Raw genomic sequence first — 15,336 nt, 5'->3', positions numbered from 1 at the left:
TAATCGAACTAGTGCCTCAGTTTTACTCTAGTTTTGCTAATTTCTTATTTGAAGTTCTTCTGTATACTCTTGGTAAGGTTTATGACGGAATAGACACGCACTCCCCTCTTATCGGCACATTCTGTGGCTCCCGAGTGCTGGATTACATCACTAGCACCGGAAGCAAGATGACGATTGAATATATCACTGATGACATCATTACAGGTTAGTTGGCATTTTGCGCACATGTCAATTTTGTATTAAGTGGAATTACTGTTTAATACAGTAATCATCATGAACTTAAATTTAACTTTAAGTGCCATACAAGTGATTAAATTTATGATGTTTCTGTCCACCTTCATTAGGGGATGGCTTTACCGCGTCTTATAGAGCAATGGCAGGCCCAGCTGAGGGATGTGGTGGGACTTTGGAAGGAACTGAAGGAACGTTTTCTTCTCCAGATCTGGATAATTCCGGTAAGAACTGGAATTTACACTCTGCGGATCAAATAACCACAATTTTCTCAAACACTTTTTCTACCATAGAAATCTACAGTACTGTAAAAATATTTTTCCCTAAAGTTACCAGTAGATTACTTTTTATTATGCTGAGCTGCAGCAGAAGATATTGGAATTGCAGACTTTGTGTTTTTTTAGCTTTAGGTCGTTGCTGAAAAGTTAATGCGGTTTCTCGATATGTTTTTTAATTTTTTATTTTCAGGTAACTACGATTCCAACCTGAACTGCCTCTGGATAATCCAAGCCCCAGTTAACACCAACATTAAAATCAGGTTCGATTCATTCAGACTTGAGAACCAGACTGCATCTGGAGGTTGCGACTATGATAGAGTGGAGGTAAATTTGAAGTTGTTTTATTGTTTTTATCTTTGCTTTTTTTCTGGATTAGTCAAAGCTTGTTTGATAAGCGATATTCGTGCATTCTATCTGAATCTGGCGTGTGTTTGAAAGTCAGGAACAACTTTGTCTGCCGCTAGCCGGTCATTTGTCTGGTATGAGGTGTTAAAAATTGATTTTCTAAAGTGACATATAGATCATCTTTCTTTGCGTGATCATATTGTAACCAGAATGATTGACTTTTGCGCAAGTGTATTGCAAGACACTGGGACATTGTGGTGTCAAATTAAGTACGGTCTTTCTTCTGAGAAGGGTTAGGGCAAACTTTTCATTTCAAACAGTTTTAAAGAGCTAGAACACTTCAACAATTGATTTTCAATTTTACAATTATTCACTAAAAGTGCAGCTTTGTCTCTAATAATTCGTGAATCGAATCGCAAACACAAATCACCCAAAGGAACAAAGCGGTTTCTACAATTTTGTTGCGCATTAGTTTGTTACCAACACATCACTCCCCAATCCCCATGTGTATTACTCAGCATAACCTAAACTTTCTTTGTACGCAGATTCGTGACGGCTCAACTGAGTACGATCCCCTTGTTCTTACTGCTTGTGGCGTCAACTTACCTGCCAACTACCAATCTTCTGGCAACACATTGTTTTTCCGTTTCATCTCTGACGTATTGGTTGAAGATACCGGTTAGTAGCCGTGACGTTTTTTGATGTGAAGCTGCAAACAATTTCCACCTTGTTGTCTAGCGATAACGCATAGCATTAAAGTGCTGATTTTTTAGAAGTTTGCAATTTTCACGGATACGGCCAAATAGAACACACGGAGCGAATGCTTTTGCATGATAATACTAATAATCATATTTTTACGCTCATTGCGACAACACACAGTACTCTGCGATCACAGAGGCAACACAACTGAAAGCAGCAAAGGGACGTATTGTATGTCGAGTCAGCTGCTCTCATTATTTTGGCATGCTGCTTAGTGTCTTGCCGAGACACAGACGCGTGCTCTGGAGCGGTGTTGAACCCACGTCCTTTCGAACGTCGCGCCTGCGTTACCAGCTTGAAACGCATGTATCCTCATCAAAAAGCAATGACTAAAAACTTTCAATGAAAACACTTTTGATTTACAGTAGACAAGCAATGTAATTTGAAGGTATTGTGCCCTTTAGTTTTTTCATAAAATTTAGCAGTTATTCCCAACCGTTTTGCAACTGCTTGGTCATGCGACCACTGTTACAGTAAAAACTGTTTTCGAAATTCCAACTGATTATATTCCTCCTTAGAATCCGCATTACCCTGTGTACAGTTTTCTTTAGTTCAATCAGTTCATGTAACTCTGATATTTATGATTATAATCTACTGTGATTTACAGCTTACAAATAACATTGGTTTTATTAGGTTTTACCGCTATTTTCAAAACACAACCACAAATATGCGGAGGGGCTTATGATGTTACCGAAAGCTATACTCATTTGCCATCACCAGTCATATCCACAAGCACGCAAGCTTTGAACTGCAGGTACTGGGTACTTGTGTATATTATTGTCTGGATGTTTTATACTTACGTTCTACAGTGTGTAAAGTTTTGACCATTAAATGAGAAGCGTTTTGCTTCGAAACGAAATGAAACTTGGTTTATTTTTTTTTTAAATAGTGACTCTTCTATAGCGTTAGGTTATGCTCTTGCTATTTACCCCAATTTTTTCGTTCTGAGAGGCTCATGCTCTTTCGTTGTCGTTTCGAGTGCATGGCAAAGTGAAGTTGCTTGCTTGTCAAAATAAAACTGAAATTTGTTTCGTTTCGAAAAAGAGTCGAAATACTTATGTTAAGAACAGTCGTACTCACGGTAGGCAGGTTTGTATTGTTGTGCTACAACAGTTGATTCTGACAGTTAATTCCGACGATATTGAGTTACATAAGGCAAACACTGCACTAGTCGAGCAAGCAAAAGTTTTTTATTGGTACGTCGCTTCACTACCTACGATGGCTCTAACAGTCAGGGAAAAGAACAGAAACTTTCAATTGTTTCAAGTCGTGATCTTCGTTTCATACTTCAGATGGACGCTGGATGCCGGTACCGTGACAAACCGATATGTTGAGATCAAATTTGACGTCATGGACATCCAATCTTCATCCAACTCTGCCACGACTTGCATTGGAGCTTATGTTGAGCTACGTGATTATCCACTGGGTGTGTAACTGTGTATTGCTTCACTTTAGCTTTTTTCATTTTAACGTAGAGAAGTAAAAAAGGAACAAACATGCGATGAACTATAGTCCAATCCGCCATTGATATGTACGCTTTTGCTTTTGGAAGATATCCAAAATTAAATTTGCTTGCTAGTCGTTTGGATAAAATAGGCAGGTCACTTTGGTTTTGCATGGCTGATGAAATGCGAACTATTCTTCGCTGACGTAGTGGTTGGCGGCCAGTGGCGTATTCTATTGATGTGGAAAATTGTTTATTTTTATGTGGCACTAACACAGTGCATTAACTAACTAAAGTTTTGAAATAGTCAGTTTTTTTACTTCACCTGAAAACTTTAATCACGTAGTTTGTTAATTATCCGCGTATTTTAATGCTAGTTTGAAATTCGTTGTGAGCGTACCTCACCGAGATTGTTGATGTTCTCAGATTTTGAAACGTGTGATAGCTTGAAACCCAGTCTTGAAAACCGGTTTGAAACCCAAACGATTCTATTTGAACAAAATAACATCTCGACCCTGGAGTGGTAAAAAAGATTGACTCTCGGCCTTAAAAGCTCAAACGAAGAAATTATGAAGTAATAAGCGAAAAACATTTTAACATGTTTCCATTTTGATAGATCTGTTATTTTCATATTCGATGTTTTGCAGGTGATTATGGTCAAGTGTTCCAATATTGTGGTTCTGACTTGCCTCCCGACTTCTATAGTTTCAGACAAATAGTGCAGGTAGTCCATGTGCATTGCGCAAGTTATGTTTTATCAAAAAATAAAAAGGCCAAAATGTAGATACTAGACTCATGTTGAGAAAATCGTTTCGAATCACTTAATACCACTGTAGATGAAAACAGTTTAGTTTACGAACCGTTTACTGAACATGAGTTGCGTCTTATGGTTGAATATGTATTTATCGTGGCAACCAAATGATGTGATATCAGTTTTAGTTATGTTTTGTGCACTTTTCGAGAAAAACAAAGATTCTTAAGTTAAGAATTTATTAGATTAACTTAACCATTTACTACATTTCAGATTTCAGTAGTCATATTAGGGGTTTAGGATAAAGTCAGTAAACACAATCAGGTTAATGTCGAAAGTAGGTTAAAAGAATCATGGTACAGGCTAAAAATTGGATCTTTTTCGGTGCCAGCCATATGAACTACGTTTTTGTTGCAGATTAACTTCCGCACAGACATCGGTGCTACAGGAACGGGATTTTCGCTTCAATACAAGCTAGCAACCTGTTCAAGGACACTAACCCAGAACCAAGGACAACTGTTCAGGTGACAGAAAAAAAAAATTTTCGTGCAACTTACTTTTCAGTATTAGCTTTCTTGGCTTCTTTTAGCAAATTGTTTAATGAGACGCTTTGCCCGATCTTTTAAATGGTTATTAAAGGTCTAATATAACTTGTCTGGTCGATCGTAATAAATTTTGCTCTTAAATTTCACTTAAAGCTACTTGAATAAACTGGTTGCAGAGATTCAAATTTTCAAGCCAAACTACGTTTAATTACAGTGTATAAAGCGAGCAAAGGAAAAATCATCCTAAATTAGTGCTACTGCTTAAGTACCGTGTTCTTTTGGTAAGTTACAAAGAGAGCCATACCTTCTCTCTGCCAACTGTCGAACGAATGTTTCCTTAGATCACATTTACAGTAAACGTCATGTCTGTGTTGAAGTAACCTGAAGCTGACAATGGGTCATCGTAGCGAACTTATTTATTTTGTATTTTCAAACAGCCCTGGATGGCCTGATCCATACGTGCACGACTTGACCTGCGAGACTGTTCTTCATGCGGACCCCGGCAACAAGATTCAACTTTTCTTCAATTTTTTCGATGTGGAATTCGAAAATAATTGCAATTATGATTATCTCGAAATCAGGTGCTTTCAATAAGTAACTTCTTTGCGTACCAGTTACCTGTGGGTCAAACTGGGCTTGTTTGCAAAGGTTTCCTTTGCAAATATTCTGCCTAATGCGTAAGATTTTCTTAATTTTCTCAAAATACAAATAATCTAACCAATAATTTCAAATCAGGTTTGACGATTGATGTCCGTCCTAACTAGACGTGCCAGTTAAACAAGGTTCAAAGATTACAACTAAATTGCGGTTCTATATACATAGCCAAAAACGTTTGCAAGATTGTTTTGGTTTTTATGGCGTTAAATGTTGTGTTATTGCTCAGTGATGTCTGTTTATATAGTAAAAAAAACAATGGCTGGTGACAAATTAATTAGGTGCCATTATTGAGAAGAAAACCATGCATGAAGAGGGAATTAATTGTACTTTCTCTTTCCGGGGTCTGGTTAGTCACCCTTTACTACTTAACAGTGATACCCCTAGTTATCTCCTCTTTAATCTAGCCTGAGTTTTGTGGTAATTGTTTTTATTGCTGTATGCTGTGCGGTATGATAAATTACTGGGACTCTATCCTTGGCTTCAGCACAACTTGTAAACCGTTGTAGCCTACTCCTGTGCTACTAAGAAGATCATTATGATATTGATATGTAAGCCTACTGCATTTATAAACCGGCTTTTTGTGCATATTGTCAAGGCCTAGCCATCAAGAACCAATTGTTGATTTTGTACAGAAATGGAAGCACAGCAGATAGCGAAGAACTACAACGATTGTGTGGAAATTACATTCCAGACCCGATCTTCCCCCAAAACAACGCTGTGTACATGAAGCTGGCAACCGACCCTTACATCGTTGGCAAAGGGTGAGAAAATCGTTCGCTCTAATTTTTACCAAGGAGATTCATCAATTGTTGAGTGTTGTTGCCGTATTTTTTGCAGCTTAATGTCCTCCTACTCAGCTGATTGCCCAATGGCCGTGCAGGTTTTAAACGTTTCACTTGCCACTTTTTCGTGGTTATTAGCTTACTGGATATCACATTTTGAGCCGATACTTTGTTGTTTGTCCCCGACAGCCTGATAATGAAAAGTAAAATGAGGGGTATTTATCACGTAATGAACACAAGCACCAACTGCTTCTCTATTTCCTTACTATTATGAAGTTTATGAGTCTGAATACCAAATCTATAAACATTCGTTGCTGTTTAAGTGTTCGAAGATTACTGTAGCGTTGTTTCAAGCGATGAAAATTTGCCTGGATAGTTAGTTAAGTTTTTAAAGGTTGCCAGGCTTTGTTGAGTCACTGAAAGCTAACGCAGCTATCATCTCGTTATGTGCTTGTAGGTAGATTGTTGTATATGCTTTATCGTTGTCACTGTTCACTGTCAATTCATCGGTAAGCCAATTCTTTGGCTTAAATTTACTCTGCGTCAAAAACGAACGTCGCTACAGTTGCTTCACAAAATGTAAGCCGTTGAAAATCTTTTTTTGAAGAAATGAATTAGTTCCGCAATATGCAGGCGACTAATTTCAAAGCATGTTTATTTGTTTATCCTATTTTGATATACAAAAAGTATTCCAACTGCTTTTCTTAAAAAAACTAACAAGCCTTTATGACGTAGACATGACATCACATATACATCATCTCCCTCTGGATGTGGCGGAAATATAACTGGAGACCACGGCAGCGTGTATAGTGAGATGTACCCACAGGTGAATCAAATTTCCGACTGGGATAACAGTCTTGAAATTCGGCTGTGGTGCTTTCTTTAGTGATTCTCTACAGTTGGTGTGACTTGTAGCTTATTTGATAACGTTTCTTCTTGTTTTGTGTAAATGTGAGGTCCTTTTTTAAGGTTAAAAGATATCGAACAGTCCGCTAAATCTCCAGTATAGTTTCTATAATCTATAATTGCTTGTAAGTAAAGAATCAACGTTCATTTAAACTTTACCAGGAGCTTATTGGTACTGAAGTATAACAAACTACCAATTTGTTGATTTTATGGCGTTTTTGCAAAACACATGCCGTGTTGTGCATATGAACGAGTACGATTATTATTTGCTTTCAGCCATACGCTCCAAACTTGGAATGCGTCTTCGTTATCAGGGCTCCTGTCGGAAGGCCAATCACTGTCCACATCACTTACATTGATATCAACTATTCTGTAAGTTACTTGTCAGTTTTGTCATGTTCCAACGGCGTAAACATTAGTTTATAACTCTGCATCGACGATCTACTTCTGACGTACACTTCTCATCATTCTTTGATGGGGTTTTTGACTCAAGATCTGTGAAAATGTCTCTACGAATAGTTCGTCGACGGATACTTTTAATTACAAACCATCATGTGCAATCGCTAAATCGAAATAAACATTGCCAAAGTGAGCCTATTGATCGGATTTTTTTTTAATTTTCCTTGTTTTATTTTTTTATGCTTTGTCTGTCAGTAGGAAGGGCGATTGACGCCCTGTTTGCTGCACCTCTCGCGGTCCCATTGCGTAATATGATTAAATGTGGCAAGAAAGTCGAAATTACCGTAATAATGCCTTGTAGAATTACTCAATCATCCACCTACCGAAAGTGTTTCCGCTGAAACTTTGAGGTTTAGATTAACCTTTTATGTCATAACAGTGCAACGACAATGGATGCTTCTGTGGTGACGACTTGCTTTGGATATATGGGGGACCCTCAACCTCATCTGTAGTGATGGGGATATACTGTGGTCGCGGTACTCTGTCTGATCTTAAAAGTCCAACGAACTCAGCGACCGTGAGGTGAGCCTGGCAACCTACTTTACATTTGTTCTTTTCTTGCTTTGATCTGTCAAACGCGTTTTTTCAAAGCAATCCAGGCCACGATGTGCTAGTTTATTCATCGTATGTCAATCAAAACAAAACATATATGGTACACAGAACTTAGAAGTCGTTGTTGTTTTCAAACCTTGTCATTAAAGTCATGCAAGAACAAATGCTAATTCCTTCATGATCAATTTTTTTCTTCATTATGTTGTTTGCAAACATTTCCATTAGATTACATCTGTAGCCGTCCAATCGATATGTAGGTTACAGTTGCTGTCTGAGCTTTTACTTAGATTTAAGTCACCATGGCACTTAGTCAAACAAACCCATTAACAAGATTAAGTTGTCCTATCATTTTCTTTACTAATTTCCACATATGAGCTTAATACCTGGATTTTTTTGGTCATACTGTGACTGAGTTACCAGTTTATCGTCAAGTTGTAACAGCGATTCTGGGCTTATTTTTACCTGTGATCTACCGATTATAATTTGGTTTGTTTGTAAATCTTGGCGATTGGGCAAGGTAATTTAGCTAACTTTCAAAAATTCTTTCCTTCACCGAATTAAGTTAATATTTCATGACAATAAATTGTCGTTGTTTTCTATTCTCAGGTTTATAACTGGCGATTTTGTCCCGGGAAGCCAAACCAGTGCTGGGTTCAGAGTGGAATATGAAAGCTGATTGCTTTCGTCGACGTGTCGTATATTTTTGTACAAACTTATTGCTTTCTACTCAAATTTAATTTTTCTTTGAGCTTTATGTGCGTGTGCAATATTAGGCTACTTCTTCGTATCTTAATCTACCATAATCGTACTTTTTTCATGTCACTTTATTGCGAAAAGCTTGTTATGTTGGAAAAATTGATCGGATAGAATCTTTTAGTTATCTTGTAGTCTAGAAAGGTAGGCCCACGTCGATAAAAAAGGTAAAGGTGGTCCCATACTTAGTAGGCTAACATTTTTTTTTAAATAAAACGGGTGTAATTTTATCACTTTCCTTTGTGTTACGCTATATTGTTTGTATAAGTAAATTTAACACCGTCTGTGCTCTGTGGTATATGCGTCGATATGTGACCCACAAGTAGGTAATCATGCAGGAAAAATAATCATTGTTTAAATGCATTTACCAATAAGCTATCTCAAACAACATTCATTTTAGACCTTCTGCAACCTCGAAAATAAACTGTCAACCGTGCTTTGTTTTGCCAAATTAGCCTACGTTTAGATATTAATAATTCGAGATTGTCTACTTTTTTTTTTGCTCGCCATGTATGTTCTAATTATGATTTTTTGAATACACTTCAGTCTTTAAAGTTATATGTTTGTGAGTTCATGACCTTTGATTTTTGGGACATATTGTTGATGTTTTTACAATTTTAGGTGTCTTTCAATAAACAAAATGTTCAGTTACATTTTCATTTATTGATGTCAAATGCTCGCCCACATAGGCTAGTCTGCTGTAATTTAAGTCTGTTTGAATCGATTTATCTGATGAGCGGAACAAAACTTTGTTTTAAACGATGACCGGAAGCTCCAATGGAACAATATTACAAAAACCAATACCAACTATTTTCTGCCAAAACGAGACAAGATTTTGTTTCGAACTATTTATCATTTGCCCACCCTGATAGCTCAGTTGGTTAGACGCCTGACTTAACGAACAAAAAAAACTGTAAGATCAAGCCATGTAGGCTACTTCTGGAGTCTAACAGTAGGCTACATGATCAAGTGGCGCTGGTTCGACTATCGGGGTGTGCGGTGTTGAGTTCAATCTGCTTTCTTCTGACGTGATAAACATGGAGATGTCCAGTCTACACTAAGCTTCTATTTTGGTAAAAATATTATTGATATAAACTGAATTTTCGTGCACCTGTGAAAGTCTTTGCTTGTGAATAGGCTATAGTTTCATGCCAAATCGATAAATAACTTAGTTTCATGCCAAATTGATACAGATAATATTTTGTAGTTGTTTGCCTGAGTCAGCTATCACAACGGTGTCGTCAACATATCGTAACTTATATGTGGTTAATGCTGTTTCTTCCAATACAAATAGCCTAAGTTAGTCTTTACATATATCTTGGAAATATGAGACATAAATCCGTAGCCTATTGGCACTGATTTTTTTCTGGGTGATGGCTAATTTATTTCTAACTCTGTTCATGATGACTCTCAACAGTCGGCTAGTTTGTATGGACATTAAGCTAATTGTTCAAATTTTGCAGCCTAGCCTACCAGCTTTTTTTTTTTTAGTAAACTATTGCAATGAAATCAGTTTTTTTTATTTTTTCAGTTGGTAGGCCTATTTAGCTGTAGGCTACAGTACCGCAATTTTAAAGCTTCAGCAATCCTATCAAAACTTTTATTATGTTGTAATAATAGCAACTATAACAGGCAACAGCATTCTTGATTCACTTAGGGAACGTTCAAATATTACGTAACGCTTTTTTTCCGAATTTTTGACCCCCCCCCTCCCCCATGTAACGCCAACGTAACGCTTTTTTCAATCCCCCCCTCCCCCATGTAACGCTTTTTCACTACAAATTCAGGTATTTAATTTGCACTTAATTATTTGCATTTAATTTGCACAAAAAACCACCATTCCGTACTCGAAAGCGTTACGTAACGTTTTGCTTGAACCCCCTCCCCCCCGATGTGACGCTAACGTAACGCTTTGCATAAACCCCCCCTCCCCCTCGAAGGCGTTACGTAATATTTGAACGTTCCCTTACGCCGAATTCTCACTTCTCCCGCCTGCGCGATTTGACTGTTCACATACCGGTAGTTTTGTTGTAACTTAGCCTACTTTCTGAATCCCCATGCAAATTACAACCAATCAAGTTTATTTCGGCATAGCTCCACACTCATTTCAGTTTAATAAACTTATAGCCTAGCATAGGCTATTATTTTTATTCATGTGGAAGCTACGTCAATGAGGCACCAAAAAAAATCATGCTGTTAAAACTCTTTAATGCATTTCTTCCATCTGTTATAGGCGTTGTATCGAATCAGCTACCCGCTCATATCAGGTCCGTCCGGCAAGATGGTAGGCCTACTTGGCCTGGTCGCAAGGGGTGATCCGAGCACAAGACCTTCGTTTGATCATTGACTGTGTAACTTATATTCAAATAACGCAAGGATCAGGGATATCTAGAGAAGGGGTACAGTGGCGGCTGGTGGCCTCCTGAATTGGGGGGGCTGCAAGGCAGCATATCCAAGAATTGTTGGAGGGCGATATCAGGCGAACCTTGCGGGCGTGTCGCCGAAGGCGACACCCACGGCGGGGGGTCTGGGGGGCCTCCCCCAGAAAATTTTTTACAATTACATTTAATTTGGTGCATTTTGAGAGCATTTTCAAAAGAAATTTGGGAGTGGAATAACAGTCAAAAATGCTGCTGTAGAGCTTGAAAAATACTAATATTTCAAATTTTTATATTCAAAATCAGTGCTAAATACAAATCAAACTATGTTCTATGCACTTCGTCGTTTTCTCAATAGTTCGCTCAGTTTGTTGTCTGCAAATATTTATTGTCGATCGCCGGCATCGCACACGATTGTCCACATACGATCCACACAAAAAAATACACAGAAACAAAAGACAAACAGAAGTACATTCACAGGAATGACGCTGAAGTAAGCAATAAATTTATTAATCAATCGTCCATTTCAGATCATGCGATCCATATCACACAAATTAAACATGCGAAACAAAAATCAATATTCAAAATGAAATATCATACTTAATCTGTTCAAACACCCAACTATAAAAAGAAATTTAAACTTTATCAATCGATGAATGTTGATATCACTGCTGTGCCATAGCAGCCATCAAGGCTAGGTAACGGCATAGCCTACATAGTGGTATTATAATGAAGGAGGTAGTTTGAGTTACGATAGCAGTCATACCTTATCAGGGAATCAACAATAGAGTTTGACGATGATTCACATTACCCAACAAAAAAAAGGCCCTTTTCCGTTGTAATGCATCAAATGTTATACGACATACAATGTTACACAAGACTTGATGTTCACGTAGCCTACGCTATAATGTTTGGGCAAATGGTGAATAATTCTAAATGCATTATTGAATGCAACACGCAAGCGATTAATTCACGTTGGTGATAATTTTCCCATGGTGACATGCATACATTGGGGTACAATATGAACGGAAGAGAACATTTTTAACTTCACTGGAGCTCTTGTAAAATTTTAATTTATTGGTAAAACAGTATAATGATCGTACTTGTCGGTTTATATCCTTGTCATCACACATTGCCGTGTCAAGAAATACACCCAAGTATCTGACGCTATCTACAGATTTGATTTGACTTCCGTTGAGCCGTGAAATTGGATTTAAATTTAACTTTAAGTGATTAGTTAGAAAATACATAGCAAACGACTTTTTGCAGTTAAAAACGATCTCATTACAAAGTACATAATCTTCGCACACACACAGTATATTGCAGTATACATGTAGTATAACCGTAGCTACATCTTTTTTGGAGCACCCTGCATGTATGCACCCACTGCTCCAGAACTAAAAATGCTTGGAAGTTAACATTTTTTATTCTTTCCTACAAAAATTATCTTTTGCCAGCTGAAGCCAGCTAGCAACCCTGCATGTATCACAATACAGAAGGACAAAGACAAAATCTCAATTCTATCACAAGTATAAATGCCCACTGGATGGCAAGTATAATTCAGTTCAATTCAAATTATTTTTCTTTGACAGAATGCAAAAGAAATGATATTGTAAAAAAGAAATACAGTAACAAAACCAACAAAAGGAAAAGGTGGCAAAACCTTAATGGTTTAAGACGTGCATGAAAGGATCTAATATTGCGGTATATGCATCGATAAATATAGTTAAGCACGGCCACCAAACCTGACACTTTAAAACAAGTAGATGAATTAGTTAAGAATCAGTCGCCTCCTCATTCCAGAAACAATTGGAGCGCCAATTCTTAAAGCAATGAGAACACGACTGAACCTAACATTACAAAAACAAACAAATACACACACACATATTGTAATTATAACCATTGATCTCGCTCAAGCCATAGGTGCCACATTTACTCTTTGCTACACATTACTGAGCATCACATATAAAGGACAGCGGACCTTTATTTATAGATGAATTCCATTCGGCGACTTTTTGCCATGGCAAAATGGTCAATTACCCTCTCGTTGAAATCTTTGGTTTCAGTTATTAAGCGATTTTCTATTGACACCATGGCTAATGCAGAAAGTCTTTCAGTACACATGGTGCTGCGGGAAAAGGTTTTAATCCTTTTCAGTGATGAAAAGCAACGTTCTGGTTCTGCTGTTGACATTGGAGTGGTAAGTAGAATTTTAGCTAGCTTTATTACTTCAGAAAAAGTTGATTGCATTCCTTCCAGGTTTAGCAACGAAAGCAGCTGCACAAGTCCACTCACTGAATGCATGTCATTTCTAGAATAGAGAACAGACAGCTCCGGTTTGAGCTTGTCTTTGATTAACATAGGGTATGCTTCACAACATTTTTCTAAAGCTTTTTCTGGAAACTGTCTTGCATATTGTGAAGCATTTTTCAAATTAAATAAAGTGCTTGCTTCAAGATGATTGGTGAACTTGAACCTTTCTTGACACTGCATTAAGACAACATCACATACTTCTTTAGCATCAATGATTTGGGATTCAGGCATTCTCCGTGTGGGTGAAGGTGACTCATTGTCTGCAGCAATGCCTTCCCTTATTCTTTGTATTGCTGACAGAAAATTATCCAGAGAGCACTGCACTTTGAATGACTCAAGCTCCACAGACTGCAGCTGAGCAAACAGTATGTCAACATGAGGCATGATTTTCGAAAAGAAATCTAACCAAAACACAAATTTTGGATCTATGAGCATTCGTTTTATACCAGCAGCAGCAAAGCCAGTCACCGAAGAGTTGCTTTGTTCCAAAGTTGAGCAGCATTCTATAAGTGCGTCTTTTACCTCCGATACAGCATTCACCGTCCTGCTTTTAAAATTCCATCGTGTTGCTGATGGGCGAGGAATACGCCTTTGAGCAACTTGGTCCAAAGCAGCCATTCTTTGAGGAGATTTGGAGAAAAAACTTGGGATTCCCGAAAGACTGTTAAAAAAGACTCTGACACTGGTATTCTGCGAAGTGGCTTTTTGTATAACCAAGTTTAGCTGGTGTGCATAACAATGGACAAAGTGTGCATTGCTATATACTTGCTTGATTCTTGATTGCACACCATTTCTTGCACCACTCATAGCAGCAGCACCATCATAAGTTTGTGCTACAAGTTTGGATGTATTGCTCCCAAGCAAAACTTTAAGTTCCTGAAATAGGATTGAAGACAGAGCTTCTGCTGTCTGGTTAGCAGGATTAAAAAAACCCCAAAATCTTTCAACAGGCTTCCCATGACTTTCATACCGTAGTACAATCACCATCTGTGTCTTCTCTGAGATGTCAGTAGTTTCATCACACATGATTGCTACAAATTCAGACTGTGATATTTCTTCTTTAATTTTGCTTTTGCAAAGCTCAAGAATCGTTTCCAAAAGCTCATTTTGAATAGTTTTGGATGTACCTTTGAATACCTTTGCAGAATTAAAATGATTTTGGAAGCGTGAGTCAAGATTGGAAGCAAAATCAATTAACCCCATGAACACACCAGGATTTTTTGAGCCTTGACTTTCATCATGTCCCCTTAATGGCAATTCAAATCTGCCACAAAATTTTATACAATCTATAATCTTTGACAATACTGTTCTGTTCTTCGTTACTTCTTCATTATGTTTAGTAATGGAGAGTTGATATCCAGAATCTATAAGTGTAGCAATATTAACTCTGCCAAGCACTGAAAGACTCAAAGTATTGTTCATGTGGAAAGTTGATCTACTATGCTTCTCTGTCTTTCTACTGAGATGTTTCAGGTCTTTCACACCTACTTTGGTCCAGGAATGTTCTTGATCTCCACCAAACAGTAAACAGGGAAAGCAAAAGAAAGCATTTTCACTGTTGCAGCCACACAGCCAGTCATGATCATCATACACATTTCTGTTAAACTTCCTTGCATAAGGGTTACCTCTACTGGTGGATGATTGGGAAATGTCAAGGTTTGGAGTGGGTCTTCCTTGTGCTTTGATGCTAAGTTTTTCTTGCAGAGACAACTGGGAAAACCTAATTTTTTTCAATGACATTACAGAATTATCCATTGTATATAAATTGCAAAATGTTCCAATTAAAGTGTAAATTATTATAGCATAAACCTGTTAAGACAAATGAAATCATTGTCAATTTTTTTAAATGAAGGTAGATTCAGAGTCAAAATAAGAGTATCCATATATATATGATATTTTTTTTTTATTTATTTGCATCAGACTCAAGATGAAAGTAGAAACAAAGCAGATACTCAACTCCGAAGAGCTGAGTCGTAATGTACCAAATACAAAGATTGAGTGTAACAGTCTGTTCGCATTAGTTCATATATCCATTGGTTGGAAGACAAGTTACAGCGGGTTACAAACTGATATAATTTTTTACAAATGAAAGCTTGAAAAATGGTGATATTGTTATCAACGAATGCAGAGGTGATGCTGCATCGTCTCTGCAGATTAAACAACATTCGGTGCAAGTATAGAAT

General features: G+C 37.5%; 1 protein-coding gene across 1 annotated transcript in view; it reads left to right on the top strand.

Moving 5' to 3' along the window:
* Positions 1 to 9,113, top strand: part of LOC145769090 (cubilin-like) — a 51,271-nt gene extending 42,158 nt beyond the window's left edge. Inside the window, exons 67-80 of the mRNA XM_082580685.1 lie at positions 78 to 204; positions 345 to 455; positions 700 to 833; positions 1,400 to 1,532; positions 2,247 to 2,367; positions 2,906 to 3,039; positions 3,705 to 3,781; positions 4,226 to 4,332; positions 4,791 to 4,934; positions 5,643 to 5,771; positions 6,528 to 6,618; positions 6,975 to 7,070; positions 7,537 to 7,679; positions 8,316 to 9,113. Of these exons, the coding sequence (XP_082436811.1) occupies positions 78 to 204; positions 345 to 455; positions 700 to 833; positions 1,400 to 1,532; positions 2,247 to 2,367; positions 2,906 to 3,039; positions 3,705 to 3,781; positions 4,226 to 4,332; positions 4,791 to 4,934; positions 5,643 to 5,771; positions 6,528 to 6,618; positions 6,975 to 7,070; positions 7,537 to 7,679; positions 8,316 to 8,385 (1,617 nt within the window). The 3' untranslated portion in view covers positions 8,386 to 9,113. The remainder of the gene's footprint in view (positions 1 to 77; positions 205 to 344; positions 456 to 699; positions 834 to 1,399; positions 1,533 to 2,246; positions 2,368 to 2,905; positions 3,040 to 3,704; positions 3,782 to 4,225; positions 4,333 to 4,790; positions 4,935 to 5,642; positions 5,772 to 6,527; positions 6,619 to 6,974; positions 7,071 to 7,536; positions 7,680 to 8,315) is intronic.
* The last annotated feature ends 6,223 nt before the right edge of the window (positions 9,114 to 15,336 follow it).

The sequence above is a fragment of the Aplidium turbinatum genome, chromosome 4, assembly GCF_918807975.1.
Source record: "Aplidium turbinatum chromosome 4, kaAplTurb1.1, whole genome shotgun sequence".
NCBI lineage: Eukaryota > Metazoa > Chordata > Ascidiacea > Aplousobranchia > Polyclinidae > Aplidium > Aplidium turbinatum.
The sequence above is the reverse complement of the archived record's forward strand: the minus strand, read 5'-3'. Positions and strand labels throughout refer to the sequence as shown.